Raw genomic sequence first — 13,424 nt, forward strand, 5'->3', positions numbered from 1 at the left:
TCCTAGTCAGCCTGTAAAACGCCCGTAATATCCTGTATGTGTAGCATTATTGCACCCACACCTACACGCACGGGAAGCCGATCCCCGCGCACAACTCCCCTCCGAACCGCACGCCCCCCTGCAACCGCAACCCCCATTGCCCACTCACTCCATCCAGTCCTCCTCTTTTACTTGGTCTCGCCTCGCCTCGCCGCGCCTCGCCATCCATCGCCAGCGCCAGCACCAGCAGCGCGCGCGTGGGAGGGGAGGGAGGATGCTCACCTTCACCGAGCTGTCGTGCCCGGCGGACGGCGAGGGGCAGCCCCGGTCCGTCGACGCGCAGCTCTGGCTGGCCTGCGCGGGGAGCATGTGCACCGTGCCGCCCGTCGGCGCCGCCGTCTACTACTTCCCGCAGGGCCACGCCGAGCAGGCCACGGCCGCCGTCGACCTGTCCGCCGCGCGCGTCCCGGCGCTCCTCCCCTGCCGCGTCTCCGCCGTGCGCTTCATGGCCGACGCACACAGCGACGAGGTCTTCGCCAAGATCCGCCTCGTCCCGCTCCGCCACGGCGACCCCGCGGTCGACGTGGGCGACGCCGCCGCCCAAGGGAGGCCGCAGGACGACCGCCCCAAGCCGGCCTCCTTCGCCAAGACTCTCACGCAGTCCGACGCCAACAACGGCGGCGGCTTCTCCGTCCCGCGCTTCTGCGCCGAGACCATCTTCCCGGCGCTCGACTACAGCTCGGAGCCGCCCGTGCAGAGCATCGTCGTCAGGGACGTGCACGGGGACGAGTTCAAGTTCCGCCACATCTACCGGGGCACCCCGCGCCGCCACCTGCTCACCACCGGCTGGAGCAACTTCGTCAACCAGAAGAAGCTCCTCGCCGGCGACTCCATCGTCTTCCTGCGCAGCGACGGCGGCGAGGTCCACGTCGGCGTCCGACGCGCCAAGCGCGTCTTCTGCGACGAGGGACACTCCGGGTGGGACCACTACAGGGGCCTCATGCGCGGCGGCAATGCGGGCTCCGGCGACGCCGCCGCCAAGGGCAAGGTCCCCGCCGAGGACGTGGTCGCGGCGGCCAGGCTGGCCGCCGCCGGGCAGCCGTTCGAGGTGGTCTACTACCCGCGGGCGAGCACCCCGGAGTTCTGCGTGCGCGCGGGCGCGGTGAGGGCGGCCATGCAGGTGCAGTGGCGCCCCGGCATGCGCTTCAAGATGGCGTTCGAGACAGAGGACTCGTCGCGGATCAGCTGGTTCATGGGCACCGTCGCCGGCATCCACGCCGCCGACCCCAGCCGCTGGCCGCAGTCGCCCTGGCGGCTCCTCCAGGTACGCACCGCACCCCACGGCACACTCTGGAGATTCTCTTGTCTTGAACCACATGGCCAGGAACTCTCCAATGGCACGGGACCATGGCGGCACTGGCACCACCACTTAATACACTAACAACGAAAACAAATCCATGATCCGATTCATAATCCCTTGATGCTGAAATGAAATCGATCGCAGGTGACCTGGGACGAGCCGGAGCTCCTCCAGAACGTGAAGCGGGTGTGCCCGTGGCTGGTGGAGCTGGTGTCGAGCATGCCCAACCTCCACCTGCCGTCCTTCTCGCCGCCGCGCAAGAAGCCGCGGATCCCGTCCTACGCCGACTTCCCCTTCGACGGGCAGCTCTTCCACCCGCCGCCGCCGCCGTTCCCGCCCAACCACCCGCTGGCGCACGATCAACTCATGCACCACAGCTTCCCCTTCTTCCCCTTCCCGGACAGCAATGGTGCTCCTCTCGCAGGGATACAGGGAGCCAGGCATGCGCAATTCGGTCCGTCCTTTTCGGATCTCCACCCCAGCAACCTGCAGTCGAGCCTGCTCTACTCCGGCGGCGCCCGCCGCCCGCCCGCGGCGACCGACCACGTTGCTCCCCGCGCACCAAGGATCAGCACCGACCTCACCATCGGCACCTCGCCCGCCCGCGAAGACGACGTCAGGGCGTGCACCCCGCCAAAGAAGGCCGGGGACGTCAAGACTCTGCTGCTCTTCGGGCAGGCGATACTGACCGAGGAGCAGATGAAGTCCTCGCCGGTGGCCGGCGGGTGCGGCTCGCCCAACTGGGACGCGGAGAAGGCGCCCAACCTCTCGGAAGGCTCCGGGTCCGGCTCCGGCGTGATCCAGGGCAGCCCAAGCAACAACAACAACAACAACACGTCCTCATGGAGGCTGCAGTGGTTCGGGGACAGCGGCAGCCAGGCGGCGCCGGAGCTGGGGCTGGAGCCCGGGCAGTGCAAGGTGTTCGTGGAGTCGGACGCCGTGGGGCGCAACCTGGACCTCTCGGCGCTGGGCTCGTTCGAGGAGCTGTACGGCCGCATGTCCGACATGTTCGGCATGGACCGCGCTGAAGTGAGGAACCACGTGCTCTACCGCAGCGCCGCCGGCGAGGTGAAGCACATCGGCGATGAACCTTTCAGGTGAGCACCGCGCACGATGCCAACCTCAAACCATTGATCATCGATCACTCGTTTATGAATTCTTGAGCTGAGACCCGACGTTGAATTTGCAGCGCGTTCGTGAAGTCGGCCCGGAGGCTGATGATCCTGGCGGACGCGGGGAGCGACAACATTGGGGGCTAGGAAGGGAGGCAAGCAGCAACATCCATCGATCTTGAGCCGAATAACCTAGGTCGCCGGCGACCCCTGGACCTCCATTAGCGAGCAATAAGCCGGAGCAAGTACCACCCCACGCCTACAGCCCAAGTACAAGCTGTGGTTTCTTCCTTGTCGAGAGTTAGCTCATTTCCCTTTGCATTTTTCTCGTCGTCGTAGCCGTACCGTAGGCAGGAGCTGCAAACAAATCAATGTAGCAGCAGCAGCAGCAGCAGCAGTACCACTCTGGATACCACTCCTAGCAGCAGTACCTTTCATGATCATCATCAGCATCATCGAATGTAACGTACCTACGTACTTCCATCCAGGTCGCCATGCCATGCCATGCCGCGGATCTTTTTATTTGGCCGGCTCAGAGAATTGAATGGCCTTTGGCGCCTGACCGGTGTGCTCGCGCACCAGAGATAGGGACAAGCTCGTCTCATGATCATGCAGGCAGGCAGGCAGGCAGGCTTAAATGAAATTGTGCGATGTTGCCTGGAGAACAATTACTACTCCCCGGTCCTCCCTGCCGATTCTGCATCACTGCCTCTGGCTCTTGCCTCCAGGCGTTTCATACTGCTGCCTACGTATCTCTCTCTGCTCTCTGCTCTCTGCTCCGCTCTGCTCTGGGGGCATTAACGGCTCCAGGTCCATGGCTCCATGTCCTCCGCCCGCAGTGGCAAACATAACTCCACTGCCTGCCCATTTTGGCGCGGGGATATGAGATGGACGTCTCATCTAACCGGGACGGACGTATCGACCAAAAGAAGCAACAGTGCCTGCGCTAGTGACCGACCAACGATCAATCATTCCGTGCTCCTCCAAACCCCAAAGCTATCCTCCCTACTCCTTTCCCTTTTTCCACTGCCGAAAACAGAGGTGCGGAGCGGAGCCACCCACCCCACCGGCGCACGTATCCGCGACCCTGTTGCGCCAAACTTTTGGTCTTTTGCTTGCACCATCCATTGTTCTCGCTAGCGCGTCGTCGTCTATCTGAAAACCAATCAGCACTGCATCCCTGATCATGTATTACTAACAGATAGTAGTAGAATACTACAAGGCGGGCGTGCGTGCTCGGACGGGGGTTGGACGTCGACCGTTGGCCGGAAGAGACGGACACGGAGATGGCTTCCGTCCCGTCAGCCAGCCGCCTTGCTTGTCCGGCAAGTGTTCTTGACCACGTCCCTGTCACCACCAAGACGACGACAGCAGGCCGCGTGAGGACGGGAGGGAGAAGATGCGAAGCAAGGCCATGAGGCGAGGCCGGTCGGGCAGGTCGCAGGGGTCGGGGGAAGGGGAAGGGGAAGGTGAAGGAATGTTTCACCGCGAGCGATAGGTGCGCGTCGATTGATTCACGTACGATGCGCATCCGGCGTTGCATGCATGACAGTGCCACGCTTCTCTGTTCGTGCGAAGATGGTGTGCAGTTGGATCGTACTACTATCTACGGCTCTACGCGGAGCGATTTCCGGGATGGACATGATGGCGGGTCTGGTAGCACTAGGCAGGTTTAGGGCCTGGGGTGCAAGTTGCCACGCTTGCTGCCGCAAGGCTAGGAGTACTACTAATTAATCGTGGACTTAACTGCCCATCGGGATTGCAAAACTATGCCTGTCAATGGTACAGGGACCCAAACCATTATCATAATACGGTAGTACTACTACCAACAGCCTCTTCCGATGAGCTATAGTTTGTGAAGCAGAGGCCATGCACAGATGTACTACTAGTACTACCACGCTTCTCCGTCCCAAACCACAACACAGATGCCGGCCCTGCCTGCACGGGACGTGAGAGCCTCGGTCTCGGTACGAGATTGTCGACACAGATTGATCCTTGGGAAACCACTGCGCCCCGCGATGCGTTGCGTCCAAGCCACTGCTGCAAATGGCAAGGCAAAAAACAACGCAGGTGCATTCTACAGCGTGTGCTGCAGCCTGCACTGCTGCACGGCTGAGGTTGAAGTGTCCTTGTCACCTGAATTAACCACGGGTTTTGTTTTGCGATGCTGGTGCCCCGTATATCCCGGTTGGTCGCGGTCTTGTCTGTTGACAGTAATGTTTCTTTCTTTCTTTCTTTCTTTTCCTCGACGGTGCTGGTGCCGGTGCCGGTGCGTGCAGCCATTCTTGTCTGCGTCCGCTTGCTTCCCCCTGAAACAAGGGATGGGTGGGTGATGCTTGCAGATTGACGTATGTGTCTGTCGAGCCATGTAATTCAAATCTACACACACACGCACACGCCCTCCATTACAGCGCTAATTCTACCTCTCATACGTGGTGTGTGTAGCGACGGTACTACTCTACTAGTATTTTGCGAGATAAAGAAAGGTTAGCGTCGGTGGGGTGCGGTGCGGTGCGGTGCGCAGGTGCGATCGCGGAGCGCGCGGCCCGGCGTGTCGGGCTGAGCCAAGCGCGCGACACACGCACGCACAGACAGCTAGCTAGCTAGCGCGTTGTAGTACCACCACCACATGAGCCAGAGGGGAGAAGTCAGCATGCACGAGGGAGAGGGAGTCAAGAAGTCAGCGAGGGCGAGGGCGCGGTGGGGGCGCCGTGGCACACTGCACCACGCCGGCCTCGAGCACCGATTGTTAATTAGCATCCCATCGTCGTCGTCGTCGTCGTCGATGAGGGCATGGCACAGCAGGTGGCCGTGTGGGTGATGCGGCGGTGACGAGAGCGGGAGCGGCAGACTGTGCGAGCGAATGTTCCGCCGCTTCGTGTGGGGCTCCATCTGACGCCTGTCCCACGTTGACCCTGTGTTTCACCGGCGAAGTGCCGAGGAAGTGATGGAATCTTTGGTGGAGGAAGATTAGAGACGAGGGTGGCGCGGTGGTGCGTACGTTTCGCCATACGGTAAGTAAAGCTCGAGCGGTAGCAGTGCTCTACGTTTCAACCGGACCAAAACCTGACCCAGGTTATTCGGGCGTGCTTGTGTCCTGATGATGATCAGGGTGATTAACTCGTCGGATGCACCAAAGCGTGGCTAGCACCAGTGCTGCCTGCCTGTAGTACCATGTGTGGCATCATCAATCCATCCCGGTGGTAGCAGCAGCGGCATCCTACCTAGTGATCGTAAACCATGCAACCTACGGACGCAACATGAGAACGTGGGGCGCCAATTTCGAGCCTACGGACGCAACACTATACTGTACTCCACAGCCCATACCCACCCATCCAACATCCATACACACGCACCGCAACGCATCAGGCTGCTCCCAATGCTCCACTTTGGATAGATGCTAAGCATGCCAGCTAGGTAAAAAATCTTACGTAGCAATCTAATTAAGGTGGTGTTTTTTTTCAGAGACTAAATTTTTTTTAGTCCCAGGTACTAAAGAAAAAAGTCCCTTCAATAGAGTCTTTTTGTAGTCCTTTAAGGAAAAGTCCCTCATGTTTCTTTACCTAGGGACTAAAAGGGACTTTTTAGTCTAGTCCCTGGGCAAAGAAACACCACCTAAAAAGAGAGAGAAGTTTGGTGTCCTCAGGAGGAAACGGTGCTAGTCACGGGAACCTATGCAAAACATTAAAAATGAAGAAAACTAGCCTATGCATGCAAGACTTTAGTTGCTAAACAACTAAATGAGGCAACCTTAGCAACAACAAACTAAGCATCAATGCATTAGAGATTATGGTTGCTTAATATATTTAATGCTCTTAGCAACTTACTTACTACTCCCTCCTTCACGGTTTAAAAGGCACGCATGAAAAATCTCTGGGACCAAGGTAGTCACCGATTGGTTGTGAGATGTAGCAGGTGTAAATGCTAATGCGCCTAATCAACTGAGAAAATACTAGTACTAATGTGTGAGCAGCTAATTGAGATGGCGCATGCATGAGTAGTACTAGTATTAATTAATAAAAGTAATTGCTTTCGAGCCTTAAACCTTGTCTATTTAAAAACGCACGTAAATTTAACTGTGTCTTTTAAACCGTAACGGAGGGAGTAACATATTATTGGAGGAAGGCTCAGGCAAATAGAAGAGCCAGCTATGCTACCAGTCGTAGGCAGGCGCCTTGCTTTCAGTGCCCATACAGCAACAGCAGCGAGACACAGGGAGACATCGCGATCCCGACGTCGCCGATCCCGACGCCGGCACGCTCGCCCCGATCGACGCCCTGCTAATCTCTTTTCTAATGCCGGTTTGACCGGCCGCGTAGTACGTGACGACGAGCTTCGGCCACGGAAAACCGGCGGGAGTTGCTCCGGTGCCGGGGCTCGGGGTGGTGTTCCCGGGGAGAAGAGAAACTAGCGGGCGGAGGAGAGGAGCGCGGTTCTTTGTTTCGTTTGCCAAGGCCTCGGTTGGGCGCGAGGGCAGGTGGAATGGAAGACTCCATGCGCGCGCACGAACGGCCTCGGGCGATGCCACCCTGCCCCCTCTTTTTTCTTTTTCTTGTGTGTGTGCCCGGGGAGCAGCGCGCATTGATTAATGGAGTTGATGATGGCAACGTATCGTATCCTCGGTTCCCTCTACCGGTGGTCTGCTGGCCTCAGTGAAGCCAGCCCAGGATAATGGACGAGTAATTTGTTACTACTAGTGCTGCTACCGTATTATTATCCGTCCTTTTGGAACTTGAGTTGTCTCCTCGCAGCATGCAGCAGCATCCACAGCAGTTCCTGTGAAATTCCAAATCGACTTCTTCAGACTTCTCTATGAAAACGCCCGCGGCCTACTGCTTCCGCACCACTCAGGTCCCTATATAATTTTGGCCGTGTTCATGCTTGTTAGTCCTCGGCCTCTACCCGCTGGGTACGTACTACGTGCTAATATGGTGATATCCTTTTTAAGTAACTTTATTTATAAGATTCATTCACACTTTTCCTGTTTCTTCAGAATTTCAGGTACAGTACTCCTATCAGAAGCATTGGTTGAGTTACTGCATGCTTGAGGTACTACGAGCCTGTTCCGGTCTGGATTGCTGGATGTAACTGTGTCCATGTTCATCGTCCCATGATCGAAGCGATACTTCTCTATAATTCGGACCGGAACAGCCAGCCTTGTCCACAATTCGAACACAGGACCAAATTATCATAAATAGTGCTCCTATGTGTTGTGAATGGAATCGACAAGAAATAAATCGGTGTACTTTATTGATTGATGAACAAGGTTTATATATACAGTGAAGAGGCGTCTCTAAAGGGATGCGATGGTTCTAATGCCGGTTCCCCGGGAGGCGACGCTCCGCGCGGGTTGCGTCCGTTCCACATCAGGATGGAACCGCCGTGAGCAGTTGTGTTAGAAGGAGCGGGGATTCTTTCCCAAATAACCGTCGGGTTATTTTGTTCTTAACACTCCCCCTAATCACCGCTTGATTCACTGCTTGATGATTATATGTAAAAGTCCATCTTGATTAAGTCTCCTTCAAAAACCCTGTGGAAAAAATGTGAGGAGTATGGTAGGATATGCTGCTAAAACTCCTTTAAACCCAGTGGAAAAATAAGGAGAAAATGATATAGCACATAATGATCTTATTGCCTCTCTTAACTCAATATGAAGTAGATCCATAGAATAGAGAACAACAAAATATGTCGTGTATACCATCCTAAAAACCCCGGTGGGGAAAAACGGACAGTATGACATAGTGATCTTGTATTGATATTACCTCATTAAAAACCTTAATGAGAACCTGAATAGTAAACTCATTAAGGGAAAAAGAGTGTAATATGATGCTTTGAAGAGACATAATTCAGGAAGACACTCCCCCTGATTCCTGCAAATCTCGAAGTCGTCGCATACCAATTCCATAAATATATTTTTGGAATGTAGAAGTTGGTAGAGACTTCATAAATAGGTCAGCGAGGTTATCGCATGATTTGACTTGCGAGACATTTATTTCCCCACACTTTTGGAGCTAATGAGGATAAAACAACTTTGGAGCAATATGCTTAGTGATATTGCTTTTGATGTATCCTGTTTGCATCTGTGCAACACAAGCCGCATTATCTTCGTAGATAACGGTAGGTGATTCGATAGAACCAATTCCATGACTGTTGTATGTGGTTTATCATTCTGCGAAGCCACGTGCATTCACGTGATGCCTCATATAAAGCAATTATTTCAGAATGATTGGTAGATGTTGCAACTACGGTCTGTTTCGAAGACTTCCATGATATAGCAGTTCCACCATGTAGGAACACAAAGCCGGTCTGCGATCTGGCATTATGGGGATTAGATAAATAGCCAGCATCTGTATATCCAATTATACCAGAGTCCAGTTTTTTCTGGAACTGAAAGAATAGGCCAAGATCCTTTGTGCCTTGGAGATATCGAAAGACATTCTTGACTCCCGACCAATGGCGTTTGGTGGGAGCTGCGCTGTGTCTAGCAAGTAGATTTACTGCAAATGCGAGGTTAGGTCTCGTGCAATTTGCTAGATACATAAGCGCTCCAATTGCACTGAGATATGGAACCTCGGGTCCCAAAATCTCTTCACCATCATCCCTTGGCCTGAACGGATCTTTCTCTACGTCTAGAGATCGAACCACCATGGGAGTTTTAGATGGGTAGGATTTGTCCATATTGAATTTCTTCAATATTTTCTGGATATAGGCAGCTTGGTGTACCATTATTCCTGAGGTAAGGTGCTTGAGTTGGAGACCCGAGCAAAATTTGGTTTGACCCAAATCCTTCATCTCAAATTCCATCTTTAGGTGATTGCGTGCTTCATCAATGTCTGGTGCACTGCCGATGATGTTGAGATCATCAACATACACAGAAATGATGCAAAATCCTGTAAAGGACTTCTTGATGAAGACACATGGGCAATCATCACTATTGGAGTAACCTTTCTGAAGAAGGAACTCACTTAGTCGGTTGTACCACATCCGTCCCGACTGTTTTAAGCCATACAATGACTTATTCAGCTTTACACAATACATGTTGCGTTTTGCACTATTATTCGGGACAGAGATTCCGTCAGGAACCTTCATATATATGTCCGAATCTAGTGACCCGTAAAGATATGCGGTCACGACGTCCATCAACTGCATGGATAGATGATTTTGTACTGCCATAGATATAAAATATCGGAAAGTTGTTCCACTCATTACTGGAGAGTATGTCTCATTGAAATCAATGCCGGGTTTCTGCGTAAAACCTTGTGCTACGAGCCTTGCTTTATATCTCACCACCTCATTGTTCTCATTCCGTTTCCGGAGGAAAACCCATTTGAATCCCACAGGAAAAACATTGGGAGGTGTAGGTATTGCTTCAGTGAATACCTTCCTTTTGTTAAGAGAGGCAATTTCTGCTTGGATTGCATCCTTTCATTTAGGCCAGTCGGAGCGCCTTTGGCACTCGACAATAGACCTTGGATCATGATCAGTGATAAGGGTATCTGCAATCTTTTCAGCAAAATATATGTCGACAGTCGTAGTCTTGCAGTCAAATGATTCTCCAGAATCAACATAGTTGATGGAAATTTCTTGCACCCCTAGAGACTCTTCGTTATTTCCCAATACGATTGAGTCTGGGTGTTCCGATGTTCCAGCTAGTTTGTGCACACTGGAGCTGGGTTGTGAAGGTTGCCCTTCCACTGGGTGCAAACTACCCATAAGGTGTTCATCAACGTTGAGTTGACTTGCATTTACTGATTTTGAGGATTTTCTCCTCTCTCTCCTTTGCTGCTTGCGAGAAGCAGGTTCCGGGTCAGAGGTCGTACTACCCCCCCTCTTTTTAGGAACAGGGAGTTGAGTGGTTTTAGTTGGTACCTCCACTCTTTCGGGCGCATTTCTGGCTGGAATCAAGGATTTTGTAACACCTTTTAGATCAGTAAATGAATCTGGCAGATTATTTGCAAGATGTTGCAAATTGATAATTTTCCGAACTTGTAGTTCGGTCTCTTGAGTACGTGGATCAGAGGCTGAAATGGCAATGGCATTCTAATCAATTTCCGGGCATTCTTTCTGGTACTTGAAATCTCCCCCTAATGCCGGAAAATGTTTCTCGTAAAAAATGCAATCAGCGTGACGGGCTATGAATAGATCCCCAGTAAGGGGTTCCAGGTACTTGATAATCGACGGCAATTTGTACCCCACATAGATCCCAAGTTTCCTGTGTGGGCCCATGGATGTCCGCTGTGGTGGTGAGATTGGGACGTACGTAGCACATCCGAACTTACGCAGATGGGAAATGCTGGGAGGATTTCCATGTACCAATTGCAGAGGGGAAGTACCGTGATATGCAGTAGGTCGCAATTGGATTAAGTCAGCAGCGTGTAAAATTGCATGACCCCAACACGAGGTTGGCAAGCTGCAATTCATTAACAAAGGTCTTGCAATGAGTTTGATCCTTTTAATTAGAGATTCGGCCAAACCATTTTAAGTATGGACGTATGGGACAGAGTGCTGAACTTCAATCCCCAAGGCCATGCAATAGTCATTGAAAGCACGTGAAGAGAATTCTGCAGCATTGTCCATGCGAATTGATTTAATTCGACTTTCTGGATAATGGGCCTGTAACTTAATTACTTCCCGCATTATCTTGGCAAATGCATGGTTTCGTGTGGATAGAAGGCACACGTGTGACCATCGTGTAGATGCATCAAACAGAACCATGAAATACCGAAATGGTCCAGATAATGGTTGGATAGGACCACAAATGTCACCTTGAATGCGTTCAAGGAACTGAAGTGGTTCAGCTTGTATTTTAAGGTGTGATGGCCTTAAAATTAGCTTCCCTGTGGCGCATGATGTGCAAATAAAGTCTGATGACTGAGGAAACTTTGACTCAAGCAAATTATGACCAATGGAATTGCTAGTAATTTTCCTCATCATCCCAACACTGGGATGGCCAAGGCGATCATGCCAAGTTTGGAATGCATTACTATTCTGAAAAATTACCTTGTAAGCAACATGTTCTACAGGCTTGATGTACGTATAGTACAGTCCGGACGATAGTGAAGGAATTTTTTCAAGTACTTGCTTGCCATATCCGTAATCTTTTGTAAAGAGTAGAAACTCCTCTTTGTTGTCTTCATGGGTTTCAATGTGAAAACCATTTTTACGGATATCTCGAAAACTGATTAGGGTACGGGATGAATCGGGATACAGCAAGGCATCCTCAATTGTCACTTGTGTACCACCTGGGAGGGTAAATATGGCACGTCCAGTGCCAACAATTACCGTATCGCGTCCAGCGATTGTCAAAATATCTCCATTCATCTTTTTCAGAGTCTGAAAATATTTCAACTCCCTCAGTATGGAGTTTGTGGTAGCACTGTCCACAAGGCATAATTCCTCTTCCATCGGATTGTCCCCGTAGAAAGCTATATATAAAAATGAGGAATTTTCAATAAGAAAACCTTATTTCAATACATAGAATACAATCTTATTATATCAAAGTGCTGATACAATATATAAATGACAACAATACTTATGTTCTATTACAATCATCACACATGGATATGATTTATTTAATAAATCGATCACTAAGGAGATAATGGGACTAATCGAAGTCTCCAAACATGTCGGTTGAGGCGTACTCAACCATCATGTTCTCCGTGTTTGTAGGGTCCTCTGATGTATGGAGTGTCATGGTGTTTCTAGATCCGGGAGGAACATCTTGCGAACAACCAGCTCCATTGGTGCCATCTGGATGAAGGTTGAAGTTGGCTTCAAACCTTTTCCCTTGAGGTACTTTGCGTCCCTGAGATTGCTGATACAGAATTGCCAGCTGCTTCGGGGTCTTGCACTTATTGGTAGGATGCGTGTAGCATCCACACTTGTCACAAAGCTTAGTTTTGTCAAACTTGGGCTTTGCGGTGCCTTTCCCACGGTCCGAGTTTCTAGGCTTTCTGTTCCGGTTGCGCTTGCGTTTACCCTTGAAGTTCGATGGCTTGCCATGGGACGCACCATCAAACTTTCGTCTGTTCACGACGTTCATATGAACTTCAGGCAGAGGTTGGGAACCAACCGGACGCTGAGAACCATTCTTAGCGAGTAGCTCATCATGCTTTTCAGCCTGAAGTAGGATATGAATGAGGTCGGAATAGACTTGGTAGCCACGAGCGCGATACTGTTGCTGGAGGACCCTTTCAGATGGGAGCATAGTAGACAGAGTTTTTTCTATCTTTTCCGCATCAGTAGGTTCCTTCCCGCAAAAGCGTAATTTGGAACGTATCTTATGAACTTCGTGATTGTACGCCCCGATGGATTTGAAATCCTGGAGTCGGATATGCTTCCAATCATGGAGTGCTTCCGGCAGGACAACTGCCTTCTGCTGTTCATACCTCGTCTTGAGGGCCTGAAACAGAGTAAGTGGGGATTCCTCCTCCAAATATTCAGATTTGAGATCTGGGTGGATATGGTGCCTTATGATGTATAAGGCGGCATATTTCTGTTCATCTCTCAGCGGCGTGACTCCATCCGGAAGAGGATCTTCCGGAGTCTCGATTGCACGCACTAATCCACGGGATGCAAGAGCGATCTTGATGTCCATGGCCCAGGTAGGATAGTTGTGGCCATTGAGGTCGAGTGCATCGAACTCTCTTCCAGCCATTGGTTACCTACATGGGTAAACCAGAGATTATTAATTTACACTAGGTAAATTAAAACCTTCATGGTTACGTTGTATTGAACGTTGCAAAATTAATGATAACTTCAAGAAATGGGCTTGAAATCATTAGTGTGACTTTCAAATAGTTAAGTTTGACACATTGTAGATACGCCCCAAAAGAAAATTCGGGGTCCGTCTCTCAGAACTAGAGAGTATAATCTGATAAAATCAGTAGATACTCATGTTTCTAGTACCTTATGTCATAACTTAATAAAATGTATGGGAGGGCACAATGTTAAGCAATCATAATATTAATATG

At 51.3% G+C, this 13,424-nt stretch overlaps 1 protein-coding gene across 1 annotated transcript; it reads left to right on the plus strand.

Moving 5' to 3' along the window:
• The first annotated feature begins 253 nt into the window (after window positions 1-253).
• On the plus strand, window positions 254-2,938 carry LOC123427259 (auxin response factor 10-like). Its single transcript, XM_045111260.1, has 3 exons — window positions 254-1,303; window positions 1,484-2,436; window positions 2,529-2,938. Exons 1-3 carry the CDS (start codon window positions 254-256, stop codon window positions 2,596-2,598), a joined length of 2,073 nt encoding a protein of 690 aa, XP_044967195.1. The 3' UTR covers window positions 2,599-2,938.
• Window positions 2,939-13,424: the final 10,486 nt, after the last annotated feature.

This window comes from Hordeum vulgare, chromosome 2H (genome assembly GCF_904849725.1).
Source record: "Hordeum vulgare subsp. vulgare chromosome 2H, MorexV3_pseudomolecules_assembly, whole genome shotgun sequence".
NCBI lineage: Eukaryota > Viridiplantae > Streptophyta > Magnoliopsida > Poales > Poaceae > Hordeum > Hordeum vulgare.